We start from the raw sequence: 15,866 nt of genomic DNA, 5'->3' as shown, positions 1-15,866 counted from the left end.
ATTCCTTGCGAGGGTGAGTTTTTGTTAGGAAAAACCTTAGATGTAATCCTTACCAAGGCAAAGGGGGGGGGGGGGGGGGAAGGGTTCCCTAACCCCTCTCTCCCATTTTATAGGAGGGCGTTTAGGAGATGACCATTTGGCAGAGCAAGACCAGCGGAAAATCAAAATTGCTGGGCCACAAAGGAAGAAAAGGGCAAAGGTGCCATGTTTAGAGGATCCTCCCGCAGGGACAGGAGCTAAGGAGCCAGTCCCTCCAGTAGGAGGAAGACTAAAACTTTTTCTTCAGGAATGGGAAAAAGTCAGTCAGCCCTTGGGTTCTGGGCATTGTTAGAGAAGGGTTAAAAATAGTTCCACCATGTTCCCCGTAACTCAGTGATCATAACATCTCTCAGCTCGACAGTCCAACAGCGGGCCCTAGAAACTGAGATTCTGAGTCTGCTGGACAAAAAAGTATTGGTCCATGTGCCTAAAGGACAGGAAGGGAGAGGATTTTTACTCCCCTCTTTTCCTGGTGCCTAAACCAGATGGCTCATTCAGGACTATAATCAACCTGAGGAAGCTAAATTCATTTATAATAAATCATAAATTTAAAATGTAATCTATTGGATCTGCAATTAAGCTCCTCTTCCCCAATTGTATAATGGCAGACTTGGATCTGAAAGATGCTTATCTTCCCATCCATTACAGATATCAGAAATACCTCAGTGGCGGTCTCCCTCAATGTCACCATACAGCATCTCCAGTTCACAGCCATGCCATTCAGCCTTTCCATCGCACCACAAGTCTTTACAAAGGTGATGCTGGAAGTGATGGCCTTCTTACGCCAGAAGGACACACTGATAATACCCTATCTGGATGACTTTTTAATAATGGGGAACTCAACTCGACAATGTAATAGAAGAGTTGCTGATGCAATCTTGTCTCTACAGGCTCTAGGTTGGATAATAAACTTCAAGAAATCCAGAATCGAGCCCCAATCTGTCCAGTCCTTCCTGGGTCTCCAACTAGACTCCATAAACCAAAAATGCCTACTGCCACAGGTAAAGATTGCAGCGATCAAAATGAAGGTCGGGTTGGCAATCGACAGGCTGTGCATGTCCTTGAGAGATGCAATGTCTCTCCTGGGGTCCCTTACTACCTGCATCCCGGCAGTTCAGTGGGCCCAGTTTCACACAAGGGAGCTACAAAATCAAATTCTCTTGGGGAAACCCATGACCGAAGGAATTTGACAAAGAAAATTACTTTATCCCAGACGGTCCTAACCTCCCCCCTAGCGTGGTGGCTAGAGGATGATAATCTATCGGGAGGAGTACCATGGGTGATAACGCCTTCCCGTATAATTACTACCGACACCAGCCCCACAGGATGGGGAGCTCATATGGGAGGCACCTTCTCCCAAGGCCTGTGGGATATAAGAGTATCAGGATTCTTCAAACTTGAAAGAGCTAAATGCAGTTAGTCATGCATTATAACATTTTGTTCCGCAGTTACAAGGAGAAAATGTGAGAATCCTGTCAGACCACACCACAGTGGTCGCATATCTGAACAGGCAAGGCGGGACTCGATCAGTCGCCTTAATGTCTTCCGCAAGAAAGATCTTGTCCTTAGCCGAAAAACAATTTTTGTCTCTCTCGGCCCTCCACATAAGAGGAAGAGACAATTCGGAAGCAGATTTTCTAAGCCGCCATACACTATGGCAAGGAGAGTGGTGCCTGAGCTGGCAAATAGTCACACGCATTGTGTCACTATGGGGTCTTCCCCAAATAGATCTCTTCACCACCAGGGAGAACAGGCAGGTGCAAAGATTCCCCTCTTTGAACGTGACAGACTGTCCAGAAATTCTGGATGCCCTCCAAGCCCCATGGCAATTCAAACTAGCATATGCATTTCCCCCAATCATACTACTACCGCAGGTCATCAGGAAGATCAGGGCGAAGAAGGCACAAATCTTAATAGCGCCATTCTGGCCCAGGAGGCCATGGTTTTCATGCCTGCAAGCAATGTCAATGACAGACCCTTGGGTGCTTCCTTCAACTCTCAAGCTCCCCTCTCGGGGGCCTTTCTTCCATCAAGTGGACAATCTCCACTTGACGGCTTGGAACTTGAAAGGGAAATGATGAGAGCAAGAGGATTCACAGAAGGATTAGCCAATACACTCGTGCAGTCGAAAATTGGCTACTACAAAAATTTTACACGAGTATGGAGGAAGTTCCCAGAGTTTCACACAGCTACCGACTCTAGAGAAATCCCGATAACATTGATCCTAGAGTTTCTACAAAAAGGGAAAGATTTAGGACTATCTGTTAACACACAAAGTCCAGGTGTCTGCTCTAGGGGCCCTCTATAGTTATGACGTGGCAGGCAATAGATGGATAGCCAGGTTCATCTCGACCTGTGAGCGGAGCGAACCGGTATACATACCCAGAGTTCCTCCTTGGGACTTGAATTTGGTACTAGAGGCCCTAACATGTTCCCCCTTTGAACCGTTAGACTCAATATCCCTTAAGCACCTATCACTTAAGCACCTAGCTCTCAAGACAGTACTACTAGTTGCTTTTCAGCCAGAAGAGTTAGCGACATACAAGCACTCTCAATAGAACCCCCTTTCCTGTTTACATTCCAGGATCAGCTAATATTAAAACCAGACCCCTCATACCTACCAAAAGTAGCAGGAAAGTTTCATAGGTCGCAAGAGACCCACCTCCCTTCATTTTTTAGCAACCCTTCTACTCCAGAGGAAGAAAAATTAAATACACTAGATGTTAGAAGAGCAGCATTACAATACATCGAGAGGTCTAGCAGCTGGAGGAAGAGTAGGGCTCTATTTATTTCCTTCCAGGGCCAAAAGAAAGGATACGAGGTCACATGGGGTACCCTGTCTTGGTGGATCAGAGACTCGATCGGTCTGGCATACCCTCCGGAGGATCTTCATTGCTCACGGAGTATCAGGGCACACTGCACCAGAGCTATGGCTTACTCATGGGCAGAGGGGAGACGTTGCAATCGAGTATATATGTAAGGCTGCAACTTGGTCAATGCCCTCTACCTTTTTATAACCACTATAGGCTTGATTTATCATGCTCATCTGACCTAGCCTTTGGTAGAGCGGTCCTCGGCATGGTGGTCCCTCCCAGGTGAAGGTCTCTGAAAGTCTCTCCAAGTGGGTGCTGTCGTGGCGAAGAGTAAAAAGCCGGATTACTTACCGGTAATGCTCTTTTAATGAGTCCACGACAGCACCCACTCGCTACCCTCCCTGAAGATAACCTAATGTATATACACCTTCTTAGATGTAAAATTGATGAATTTAAAATATTGAATAATGGCCTAATAATTGGCGGTCCTCTGGGTACTCAGAAATCCAACTGAGGAGGAAAGGCGGACCGCCATCTTTTGTCTCTGTAGGCTTCCTGTTCCTGTGGGCGGAGCCCTCTCTCCAAGTGGGTGCTGTCGTGGACTCATTAAAAGAGCATTACCGGTAAGTAATCCGGCGGCTTTTCTACATCGAGGTTAGAAGGATTCAGCTAGTCTGTTTAATCACATGATAACATAGACCTACTGGAAAAATAGAATTCACTGTGTGGCAAATGAGCAATAGTTAGTGTTGAGCATTCCGATACTGCAAATATCGGGTATCAGCCGATATTCGCTGTATCAGAATTCCGATAGAGTACCAATATTTTTTCAATATCGGATACCGGAATCGGAAGTCCCCGTAATGCAATGAGCCACTGTTGTGGCTGTGATTGGCTGCTGAAATAATGTCATCATGATGCGCGGTCTGTGCTGACAGCCGGGGATCTGTATGGTCCTGCCGGGGGCTTGTGCCGGCTGCCGGGGGTCTGTAGGGGCCTGCCGGGGGCTTGTGCCGGCTGCCTGGGGTTTGTGCGGGCCTGCTGGGGGGTCTTTGTGTGTGTGTTTGTGTGCAGGCATCGTTCGATGGGGCTACAAGTCCCATCGGGCGATGCCTGCTACAATGACAGTGATTGACACATTAGCCAATGATGGGACAGTAGTAGTCCCATCATCCGGCTAATGTGTTGAATGTAAAAAAAAATATATATATATACAACATTCATACATACTACATAAAATACGTACATACAACATAGAGTACATGCTCACCAATACTTGTCACTTTGATCCCCGAAGCCAGTGTCATCTGTGGAAAAATATGAAAATAACAAACAATATACTCCCTGATCCGCAGAAATCCACACGTGTCCCACGCCGATCTCCCGTGGAGAACAGCAGCATCAGCTGATGTGACCGCTCTCTACGGGGCTCCAGGAATACAATGACGAGAGGTAGGTATCCTTCTGCACTGTATTCCTCCGCCACTGTAAGAAAATAGTCCCTGGTCTCACTTTATGGCAAAAGCTGCGTGGGAACTTTCTCACACGGCAAAGCCAAAAGTGAGACTAGGGGCTTTGTAGTCCTCCGCCACTGTTAAAAAAAAAAAAAAAAAAAAAAAAAAAACCCTAGTCTCACTTTTGGCATTGCTGTGTGAGAAAGTTCCCACGCAGCTTTTGACGTAAAGTGAGACCAGGGACGATTTTCTTACAGTGGCGGAGGACTACAATGTGGAAGGATACCTACCTCCCGTCACTGGATTCCTGGAGCCCCGTAGAGAGCGGTCGCATCAGCTGATGCTGCTGTTCTCCACGGAAGATCGGCGTGGGACACGCGTGGATTTCTGCGGATCAGGGAGTATATTGTTTTTCATATTTTTCCACAGATGACACTGGCTTCGGGGATCAAAGTGACAAGTGATGGGGAGTATGCACTGTATTATATGTATTGTATGTAGTATGTATGTTGTATGAATGTAGTATATATGTTGTATATATGTAGTATGTTGTATGAATTTTGTATATATAGTATGAATGAAGTATATAGTATACAATCTTTGAATCTTGTATGTACATGTTGTATGAATTCTGTATGTAGTATACATGTTGTATGAATGTAGTATGTATGTTATGTATGAATGTCTGTATGTGTGTGTGTGTGTGTGTGTGTATATACATACATACATACATACATACATACATACATACATACATACATACATACATACATACATACATACATACATACATACATACATACATACATACATACATACATACACAAAGCAAAGTCCAGCAATAACGTGAGCAATCCAGGATGCTGTTAAAAAAATTTTTCTTTTTATTCATAAATCCATTAAAATACAATGGTCCAAGCAGTTCAAAACAGCAATAACGCAGAAAAGTCGTGCAGATAGGGCTACGCGTTTCAGCGGTAGAACCCGCCGCCTTCACGGTCCAGAATCTGGACCTCAGCCCTGGTTGGAGAGGGTTTAACATCTGCACTACCATCACATCTACTCCCCCAGGGATCATCTGCGGTGCTGGCTATACTACAGTCGAACGCTCCAACTGGTGTCACGAATCACTACATAAACTTATTCCCTAATCAATACTCGTCCCCCCCCCCCCCCTTTTACATGACCGCCTGAGGCCATGGACCGGGTCACTGCCACTGTGACACTTCCCACTGGAGTTAATGGGCTCGGTACCGAGTATTCCACGGCTTCTGGGGCGCATCAGTGCCTTAATACATGACTGCAATATATGAAGATGATAAAACAAACTTTGATGGGAGTGCATCTTTAAGTGTTTTTCCAGTAGACATTAAAAAATGGATGGTACAAAATAAAAAAATACACAAGTAAAATATACATAAACTTTTGAAACTAATGCTGTTAAAGAGAACCTGATACCATGAAAATACAGTCCAGTCTCTGGGCACTATGCTATAGAGCAGGAACGGCTGAACTATAAATGGTTTAGTGAGAAAATGTTTAATATGGACGCGTCTTTTAATCATTTAATTCTGTACTTTGTGGTATTCTTGGTCCAATCAGTGATGGCTTTCTTTGTATGTGTTCATAGAGAGATGGCAGCAAGTGCCCCCAGTGGATCTAAAATCTCAGAAAGAGAAGAGTATTAAAACATGGGTTATACTGAATATTTTCTCACAAATTATATATGAATCTACTGAGCTCCCCTTGCTTTTATAACATGGTGCCTGCAGATCGGACTGCGTTTTCATCGTGACGGGTTCCTTTTTAAAAAAATGTAGGGTTATGTAAAACATCTTAAACAGTCAGATGTACAGGACAAGTGATAAATGAGCTCACGGAGAACATACAAACACCTTGCAGATGGGGTCCTTGGTGGGATTTTGAGATTACCCTGTATGAACCAGCTTCAGAAGCAAACTACAAAAGTTGGGGACAAAATTCTTTTAAATTTTTCTTACCTCTATCTAGAATGAAGCCAAATATCCTATTAACTCCAGGAAAAATCTTTAATGGGGAATTGAGCGCTATAGCGTAGGAGTCCAAATACATTTCAGCTGCTGTGTCACGCATCTCCTGCAATGGTTACAGTTCCTCTTGTGATGGTGTGGTTTTTTTTTTTTTTAATTCACATCTATCTTATATATGAACATTTATATCTCAATCACAGAGTACCTTGGCAGAGCTGTTCGGGGTGAAGCATTTCATGGAGGTTATGATGCTTTTAACCTATGCTGAACACACAGAGCCCACATCTGATGACCACGTTATTGTCACAGACACTGTGTTTAGCGATGTTCCAGTTCGGTTGTATATACCTAAAAGCAAATCTAACACACGGAGAAGAGCGATCATCTACATTCATGGTGGTGGATGGTGCTTGGGAAGTGGAAGTAAGTAACATTTTACACAGTAAATTTCCTGATATGTCAATATATATCATTTTCATAGAAGAAAACTGACTCTTAACTGATTGCTGTTTTAATAAACACAAACAGGGCACTTGTGTTTTGACAACTACTGTATATTTGTAAAAAAAAAAAAAGACCCCAGTCTCCCATTAAATTTATCAAAACTCCTCATGCATATGTAACCTTCTGATAACATCTGGTTTGGACGAGCCTTGTCTACAGATTTTATTACATTTGGTTGGGGGGAAAAAATGTGCAGCATGCAGAAGGTGTGTGGGTTTTTTTTTTTTTTTTTTTTTTTTCAAATAAAATAATGAACAGCAGGACAACAGACTTCCCTGTAAAGGGGCAGGTACTGTCAGTGGTTGTCACGATCATTTTACTAAGGATATTGTCATAATGGTAGATGTGGACTCAAAGTGACAATATAAAGTGAAAAGAATTCATAGTTCTAAATGTAATATCATACAAACGATCTAGCAGTCAGAAATGCCTGCGGGGAGAAAACTGAATGTTAGCAGCATAGTAGTCCAAACACAAGGATATCTCCAGGTAAAACTTGGAGTCACATGATGCAAACTTCTAAAGTTAGGAAGCCTTCTGGGCAGAGGTACCCGATGGGACCAATTAGCAATTTCTACCGCACTTTCCATAGCTCCAACAAATTATAATCTCAGCATAAAAATAATGGAATGAAAGCAAACAATGGTTGCCTTGCACCAAGTTATACGTAGCATCAGCCACCAGATGTTTAATCTCCTCATAACACCAAATGCTGTGTGAATATTTCAAACTCTACCAAAGTTCTATTTCAGCATGTTGGCTTTCTAGTGTAATATTGCAGTAGGAAGCCAAACCACTTCACAGCTGCCTGACAAATTAATGGGCTAATGGCATGGTTCATATGCTGACACTGCAAGTTCCTGAACTCGGTCCCATTATTTTACCATCATATTCTGCAGCACTTTACAGACTTTGCCATCACTGTCCCATTGGGTGTTACAATTAGTATGTCTTTAGCGTATACGAGGAAACTGAAGGACCCTGACTAAATAGCCGCAAAAATGGGGAGAACATACAAACTCCTTTCTGATGTTGTTAAAGGGAAGGTGCCATAACAAAAAATTCAGTAATTGAAAAAAATGTAAAGAACTAATGTTTATATTTTATTAAATATTATCATTTGTTTATAATTTAGTAAAGTATGAAAAATAATGTTAAAGTTTGGCATTTCCACTTAACACTAGGGGGAGCAGCTACTGAAATTTGATACAAAACCTAGTGTACAACTAGCTACATAACTGCCCTGCAGTAAATATGGGCTGAGTCTGCTGACATGGGTGTGACATATCAATTCTTTCTGCGGATTCCGCTGCGGTTTGCCACCTATTCCATTGTCCAGGTGTCAAACCGCAGGTCAATTTACCTGCGGATCCGCAGATACAAATCCCGCGGGTGAATCCGCAGCGTGTGCACATAGCCTTAGAGATAGACAAGGGTCGGGAGCCGACCACATGTCCAGGGACGGCCATATTTGCAGACTGCAGGAGTCCTCCACAGATCTGCAAATCAAGATGGCAGCGCTCAGTGGCTACATTAAAACATTATTACAAACAAACCATAAGTCCTAGTTAGTACAACACTTGCTGAAACATGTTTTGTTACTACACTTTTTTTTTTTTTTCACATTATATCAAATTGCGGCACCTTCCCTTTAATAGAGTGTGATCATGGGTTCAAATTCCAGAGCCACAGAACCATCACATGAACACCTGGATACTCTAATGCAGTGTTCCCCCAACTCCAGTCCTCAAGTGCCACCAATAGATCATGTTTTCAGGATTTTCTTAGTATTGCACAGGTGATGATTCTTTCACCTGTACAATATTAAGGAAATCCTGAAAACTGATGGTGGCTTTTGAGGACCTTAGTTGGGGAATGGGTCGCCCTCCCAGGGCTGTGGGGTACTCTGTACCGGGCCGGTCTCTCAGAGGGGAATGTCACAGCAGTGGTGACCCAGTCCATGGCCCTGGGTGCCCATGTAAAAGGGATTAAGTGATGGAATAAAATTTGAGTGATTCGTGACGCCACCTTTCGTGTTTGGCAATGAAGATGTTAAGCCGACGCTCCAGACAGATCCTCTGGGTGGTGTGGTGCAGCAATGATGGTGTAGTCCCAGGGCAGAGTAGATGAAGAAGATGGGTGTTAAGGAAGAGAGTGTAGTGTCTGGCACCGAGATGTAGCAGTGCTGAGTGGGTTGGCGCAGTAATAAGCAGAGGACACCAGGGCATGTAGCTCCAAAGCTTTACTCAGTCTGTTGGGCACACAGGTGCCTGCCTCGGGACCGTGTCCTTCAGGCCAGGGGCTCAGTCAACATCCAGGCAAGATGAAGTACTCCCTTCCAACACTCTGCCAACATATGTGCCTTTTCTGAACGTCTCTTTTGCGCCTATCGTGAAGTACTGAGTTACACTGGAGTTCCTCCTCTCAGATGTTCCTATGAACTCTACTTGTATGGCAGACAGCTGTAGCCTGCTTCGGGGACTCCTTGCTGCCAAGTCCCAGCTCACTTGTTGCTGTTGTGCCTCCAAGTCTTGTGTGGGAATAAAGTGGTGACAACTTCTATTTCTCCGGTGTCTGCTGCAGGACCATTAGTATCCATACAACCTCGGGGACCAGACTCTGGCCTTGCGCTGTGAACTTGGGAAGGGTTCTGCTCTAACCCTAATGCTTAGTCATCCTCTCCTCACATTCCATACTAATCCTTCATTCTTATGGAGAGAGTCAGGCTTTCCATCAATGTCTCTTTCCTGTGCCAGTGGACCCAGGTCACTGAGGTCGGCTGCAGCACTTCTTTCATCCATCCCACACAGGGGATCTTCACTCTTCCACTGACTCTGTCAGACTGACTAAATCCTAAACTCTTCCCGCTCTTTTGGTGCCAACTAACTCCACCCGCCTCCCAGCATGCTTCGTGTTCCAAGCAGGGAGCCACCAAAGGGTGCTTTGCTACACTACTATGTTGTGTGAGATGCAGGTGTTGGAGTGTGGTCAGGTGTCTCCACCTTACCTGGATGGTGGGGTACCACACCTCAGGAGGAGGTGCAGTACCTCTGTGGCGACTGAACCCTCAGGGGAGCCACATACACCCCCCCCCCCCCCCCGTTAAACACAGCACGTCCGCGGGCTGCAAGTGAAACAAAGTTAGACAAACAAAGGAACATACAAAAAAATTTTTGAATGCTGATAAACAATTCTTATCTAAACTTCCCAATGTGGGAGGCACTCACTCTAAAACGTTGCAAGCAATTTAACTATCTATGTCAAAATATAGTACCTAATCAAAGTGCTATTGGCAGTAAACTCACTATCGGTTCAAGTATTATCATTAACACATTTTCTATTACTTCTAGACTTCTAAACCCTAGGTGACAACTGCTGATGCCTGGTTCGTCACCTGCATTTTCAATCTTCATTCAAATTTTCATCTTTATTCAAATCCTTCATCTCTTTATTAAAACATTCCTAATTGTTATTGGGTCGCCCTCCCAGGGCTGTGGGGTACTCTGTACTGGGGATGTGTCACAGCAGCGGTGACCCAGTCCGTGGCCCTGGGCGCCCAAATCAATGGTGGTTTGTAGTTAATGGAATGCAATAGTTCGTGACGCCACCTGTGGTGTTTGGCAAACAAGATGTTAAGCCAATGCTGCATGCAGATCCTCTGGGGCTGATGGTATGTTGCAGCATAGATGGTGTAGCTCCCCACAGGTGAAGCTGTAACCTCAGGGCAGTGTGGTTGCAATAGATGAGAATAGGTGCAGGTGGTGTGAGGAATGTTGGTACCCAGATGTAGCGGTGCTGACGGTGTTAGCGCACAAATGAATGGAAAACACCAGGGCTTGTAGTTCCAAAGCTTTACTCACAGTCCGTGGTACACACTGGTGCCTGCCTCGTGCCATGTCCTCCGGGGCAGAGACTCAATCAACCTCCTGGGCAAGTCAGGATTCTCCTCTCCAACACTCCGCCAACATGTACCTTTCCTGAACTACTCCTCTATTGCACCTTTTGAGTGGGAAGAGCTCCAGTACCGTAGTACTCTGAAGTTCCTCCTGTCAGATGTTCCTAACAACTCTACTTGTATGACAGACAGCTGTAGCCTCTCTCGGGACCTCCCTTCTCCGGAGTCCTGGCTCTCTATTCAGTTGCTGTTGTGCCCCAAGTCTTAGATGGGATTAGTGAATTTACAGCCAACTACTCCACCGGTGTCTGCTGCAGAACCATAAGTGTCCTTACAACCTCGGGGACCGGGCCCTGGCCTTGCGCTGAGAACCTATAGGCAGGGTTCCTCTTCCAACCCACGTCTCCTCTCTGTTCTCTCTACTCTTTCCTATGGAAGCTTAGGTTGCAGTTCTACGTCCTTCTCCTTCTGTTCCTTTCCCGTGCCAGCTGGCTCAGATCACTCAGGCAGCTGTAGCACTCCTTCCCCTCTCCCTCTTCTAGGGATCGCCTTCCTCTCGGACCCGTCCTCAGACTCTCCTGACTGTCCAGACTGATCCTGTCATTCTAAAGACGAGAGGGGCGGTTTAACACTGCTTTGCTTGTTTGCAAAGCATCATTAAAAACAAAAAATCATGTTATACTGTAGTTCAGCACCTTAACATCACGCATCAGTCCATTCAGTCACTAACTCTGGTGTGCAGTAAGTGCATTTCACAGACCTAATGACTTGCTTCTGCCCTTGTCATTTGTGCTGCCACAAAATATGGACATGTGAATAGCACCATAGATTCTAATTAATGATGAGCAAATGTGCTCAGTGATACTTTGATATCACTATCTGGGTGTTATGTGCTCAGCACTCCTTAAGCATTGGGTGGTGGTATGTTTGAATACTCAAATCCCTGCCCCGCATGTTTGGCACCTGTTACACAGCCAATATACATGCAGGTATTGCCTGCAGGCACTGCAATGCCGTAGCAAACTTGGTTGTCGCATTACTGTGATTGGATGGCCGAATTACCTTATCAGTGCTTATAAAAGGATATGTTGCCAAACTCTGCTAACTGATGCCATTACACAGCTCAGGGACAGTTGTGATTGCAGGGGGAGAGTTGTTTAGGCCTGTATGTACAGTCATTAATCAAAGTCCTATAGTGATTCTACAGCTGCTGATGTTGAATCATCATAGTAAAACTCCTAAAGGCTTATCTTGTTTGTTCCATTTTTATATGCGATAAATTTTTACTTTAGCCTAGAGACAACTGCTGGAGGAAAGTGACTGAATACTGCTTCTAGGCAGGGCTTAAGGCTTTGCAATCGATAAAAAAACTATCGCTGCTGCACATGACGACATCGGTACCCAGTCCCCAGGCACAACTATTTTGTCCCAGTGTGACGTCCCTGCCTTGTTCCAGGACACATGCTGGTACATCACCTGTATTTTTGCCCACACACTTATTGGGATTGTCCATTTAACGACCGACACATTCTGTGGCCAGGGAAGCTACATTTCTGACTGCACACTGTAGTAAACATTGTTGAGGCCTGGGTCAAGTCCCACTGTCATCTGGAATTTGCTGCCCCTAGTTTAAGTTGTAGTTTAAGCCCCTACTTTTATCAGGGTTTCCTCCACCCCCTCTCTCATAGAATGTTGTCCACATAACTGGAAGCTCTGTCTAGGAGACAAACTGCACATTGTGGCAGAGTTACTTAAATGAATAACAGAACAGACAGATCTGTGACTCTCACCACTGAACCTCCAACTGGGCATGGTCATGTGTGATTATTGCAGTAACCTGTCGCTGGCTGTGAAGCTTGTCAGGCTCACTGCAGGGAGAGTGCAGTTTGAGCATGGAGAAAGTGAAAATGTAGGGAGAGTGATTTAAGCTGTTTAATTTCAAAAATCTCTCGAGCTGAAGACTGTCAAGATTACTTGTTTTTGTTTGGTGGGGATTTAGTAGTGAGATTTAATAGGAGGGAGGGTGGTTGAAGTGCAGGCACCTAAGTGTAGCGATCATTGCAATTACATGCTGCAGCTTTCTATTTTTGGATGTGTGGCGCCCCTGAGGCTCGGCCGCCACAGACGTACTGCACCTTCTCCTAAGGTGTAGTGCCCCACCAACTAGGTAAGTTGGAAACTCCTTTCCACACTCCAACACCTGCACCCACACACGATAGTTCAGCAATGGACCAGATTGCGGCTCCATGCTTAGAGGGTAGCAGAGCACCTTTCGTGGGTCCTTGCTTCGTATCACGAGATGTGCTGGGAGTTGAGATTCATATAAAAGGTTGGAAGGTTTGGAATTACAGGTCAGTCTGATGGCAGGTCAGGCAGGAGAGACTGAGGTCGGGTCAGAGAGAGAGAGAAAGGAGTGCTGCAGTTGCCTCAGTGATCTGAGCCAGCTGGCACGGGAAAGGACCAGAAGGAGAAGGATGTAAATCTGCAACCTAAGCTTCCATAAGAGAGAAGGAACAGCGCGGAACGAAGGAGTAGGAGAACAGAGAGGAGTTGTGGGTTGGAAGAGGAACCCTGCCTATAGGTTCTCAGCGCAAGGCCGGGGCCCGGTCCCTGAGGTTGTATGGACACTTATGGTTCTGCAGCAGACACCGGTGGAGTAGTTGGCTTTAAATGCCTTACTCCCATCCAAGACTTGGGACACTACAGCAACATGGATAGAGAGCCGGGATCCAGGAGGTCCCTGGTCAGGCTACAGCTGTCTGTCATACAAGTAGAGTTGTTTGGAACATCTGACAGGAGGAACTCCAGAGTAACCACGGTTCTGGAGCTCTTCACACTAAAGGCGCAATAGAGGAGTCGTTCAGGACAGGTACATGTTGGAGAGGAGAAGCCTGACTTGCCCTGGAGGACATGGCATGGAAGTGGGCACCAGTGGTTACCAAGAACTGTGAGTAAAGTGTTGAAACTGCAAGCCTTGGTGTCCTCCATTTCTTCTTGCGTCCGCCAGCACTGCTACATCCCCTGCGCCGGACACTACACCATCAAAGTGTCCCCACATCTACACTGCCCTGGGACAACAGCACTGCCTGTGGAGGGCTATGCCACCATTGCTGCATCCCACCATCTGTCCCAGAGGAGCTGTCTGCAGCGTCGGCTTAACATCTCCCTTGCTGAACACCACAGGTGGCGTCACAAACTATTTCATTACATTTCCCCATTACTAGGGCGCCCAGGGCCACAGACCGGGTCACCGCTGCTGTGACACATCCCACTGACATCGGCCCGGTACCGAGTACCCCACAGCCCTGGGAGGGTGACCCAGATGGCGAAGACTCCAGTGTGCTGACAAGCAGTACCAGTCTTCCACATGGTCCAGTCTCGGTAGCCTAGAGGGTGGGCCTCTGAATCATCAACCTGGTTGTTCTTCCTCCCACCAAGAGTCACAGGAGACATGACCCCAAAGCTGGCTACTGAGAAACAGTTTATATTCCCTTGTAATTTGCCAGGCCTCTCAATGTGCACCATTACAGTGGGACTTGAAGAGATGAGTGCAGTGATGCCCAAATAAGTGTCAGATTGAAGAATTGGAAGACTACGTGGTCTATGAGGCCACTGATCCAACCTAGCACGGTGGCACACCTAGTGAGCACAGCACTGCAAAGAGGGATGGATCCATAGCAAGAGCACAGGCAAGAAAAGGTAGTGTTTGCTCAAAGGTAGAAATCTGGCAACTGTTCCAGAGCCCCCAACTTGGCTAGATAACAGGACATGGGTGAGTTGTTCCCCTGTATGGGGTTTTTTTTTTTTCTGAAAATTTAAGATAATGTAATTTGCAGCATCTGCCAAATAAAGCTGAGGCAAGAACCCTGACAACCTGAGCACCACCATCATGCAAAAGCACATGGCAGCCCAGCACCCCGTAGTTGGGCAGAACACCTGGGTACCAAATCTGAGCCTGAGGGTGAAACCACTGCCCCTTCCCCTGTTTACAGCCTTCCCAAACTGCTAACCATGAAGCAGGTGCTGATGCCTCCTGTACACAACCAGCGGTTGCACACACCAGTCAGCCAACACGTCCACTTCGTTGTCCCAGTGCACCATTCAGTTGTCCCTGACTCAGACATTTACTAGAAAGCAGAAATATCCAGCCACCCCCAGGCGCAAGCGCTAAACGCCGACATTGCCAGATTGCTATCCAAGGAAATGTTGCCGTTTCAACTTGTGGGAGCTAATTCTTTCCGTGACCTCTTGGTGGTGGCAGCCCCACAGTGATTGGTTCCCAGCCTACACTTTTTTTTTTTTTTTTTTTTCCCATGTGCCATACCCATGTTGCATAAGCGCGTACTACACAATATCTGCCGTGACTTGGCCAATGCAGTCACAGGTAAGGTCCACTTAACCACAGACACATGGACCATTTTCCCTTCACCCATGACGGCACCACCTGAGAGAGGGATCGGCCCCGCCAGGACAGGAACCTACTGAGACATAAGGGGCGGCACCTCTCCCCCGCTTCAGTTGGGTTCCTGTCCTGGAAGGAACCCCACTGTCGGCGGTGCCTGTCATGGGCAAAGAAAATGGACCCAGCCCTGTCCCGGCGCAGGAAGAACAGGTGTCTCACCTGCAGCGCCGGCCGTCGGGTGCTGGATGCGCAGTCCCCGGGCCCTCCGGGGTTCCGGGTTCATGCGGGGGTCTGCGGGAAGCCCCCACCACGCCGCCCTCCCCTCGCGCACGCCGCATCTCGATCCCCATAGCAGGGGAGAGAAGCTGGCTTCTTCCGGCCGCTGACGTCAGCTGCGCATTGCATGCTGGGTGCGCCGACTGACGTCAGAGAAGGGCGACGGTTTAATGGCGCCGGGTGCGACGCCGGCTTTCTGAAGGGGCGGTTGCAGGGGGGAGGGGAGAGGCGCTCACCTGAACGGAGGCGCGGTATTTAAAGAGAAGGAGGCAGCAGACGGCGGTGCAACATGGAGTCAGAGCAGGAACGTTCAGCGTCCCTGCCTCCCTCTCAACCCTCTGGGAGAAAGCATGGAAGCCATTCCAGCAGCAGTCGCCCCAGCCGCAGGTCGGGGGATTCATCAAGATCCAAAGAACGCAGGTCACGTGCCCCGACGCAGCCTCCGAGTCCGGTACCCTTGATTTCGGGTGGTGA

General features: G+C 46.7%; 1 protein-coding gene across 1 annotated transcript in view; it reads left to right on the top strand.

The window, feature by feature from the left end:
• AADAC (arylacetamide deacetylase) overlaps positions 1–15,866 on the top strand; it is a 62,828-nt gene that overhangs the window by 29,737 nt on the left and 17,225 nt on the right. The window contains exon 2 of the mRNA XM_073579050.1: positions 6,516–6,738. Within this exon, the coding sequence (XP_073435151.1) occupies positions 6,516–6,738 (223 nt within the window). The remainder of the gene's footprint in view (positions 1–6,515; positions 6,739–15,866) is intronic.

The sequence above is a fragment of the Dendrobates tinctorius genome, unplaced genomic scaffold (genome assembly GCF_039654945.1).
Source record: "Dendrobates tinctorius isolate UK_male_01 unplaced genomic scaffold, ASM3965494v1 ptg000060l, whole genome shotgun sequence".
Taxonomy (NCBI): Eukaryota; Metazoa; Chordata; class Amphibia; order Anura; family Dendrobatidae; genus Dendrobates; species Dendrobates tinctorius.
This window is presented reverse-complemented; position numbering and strand designations above follow the sequence as displayed.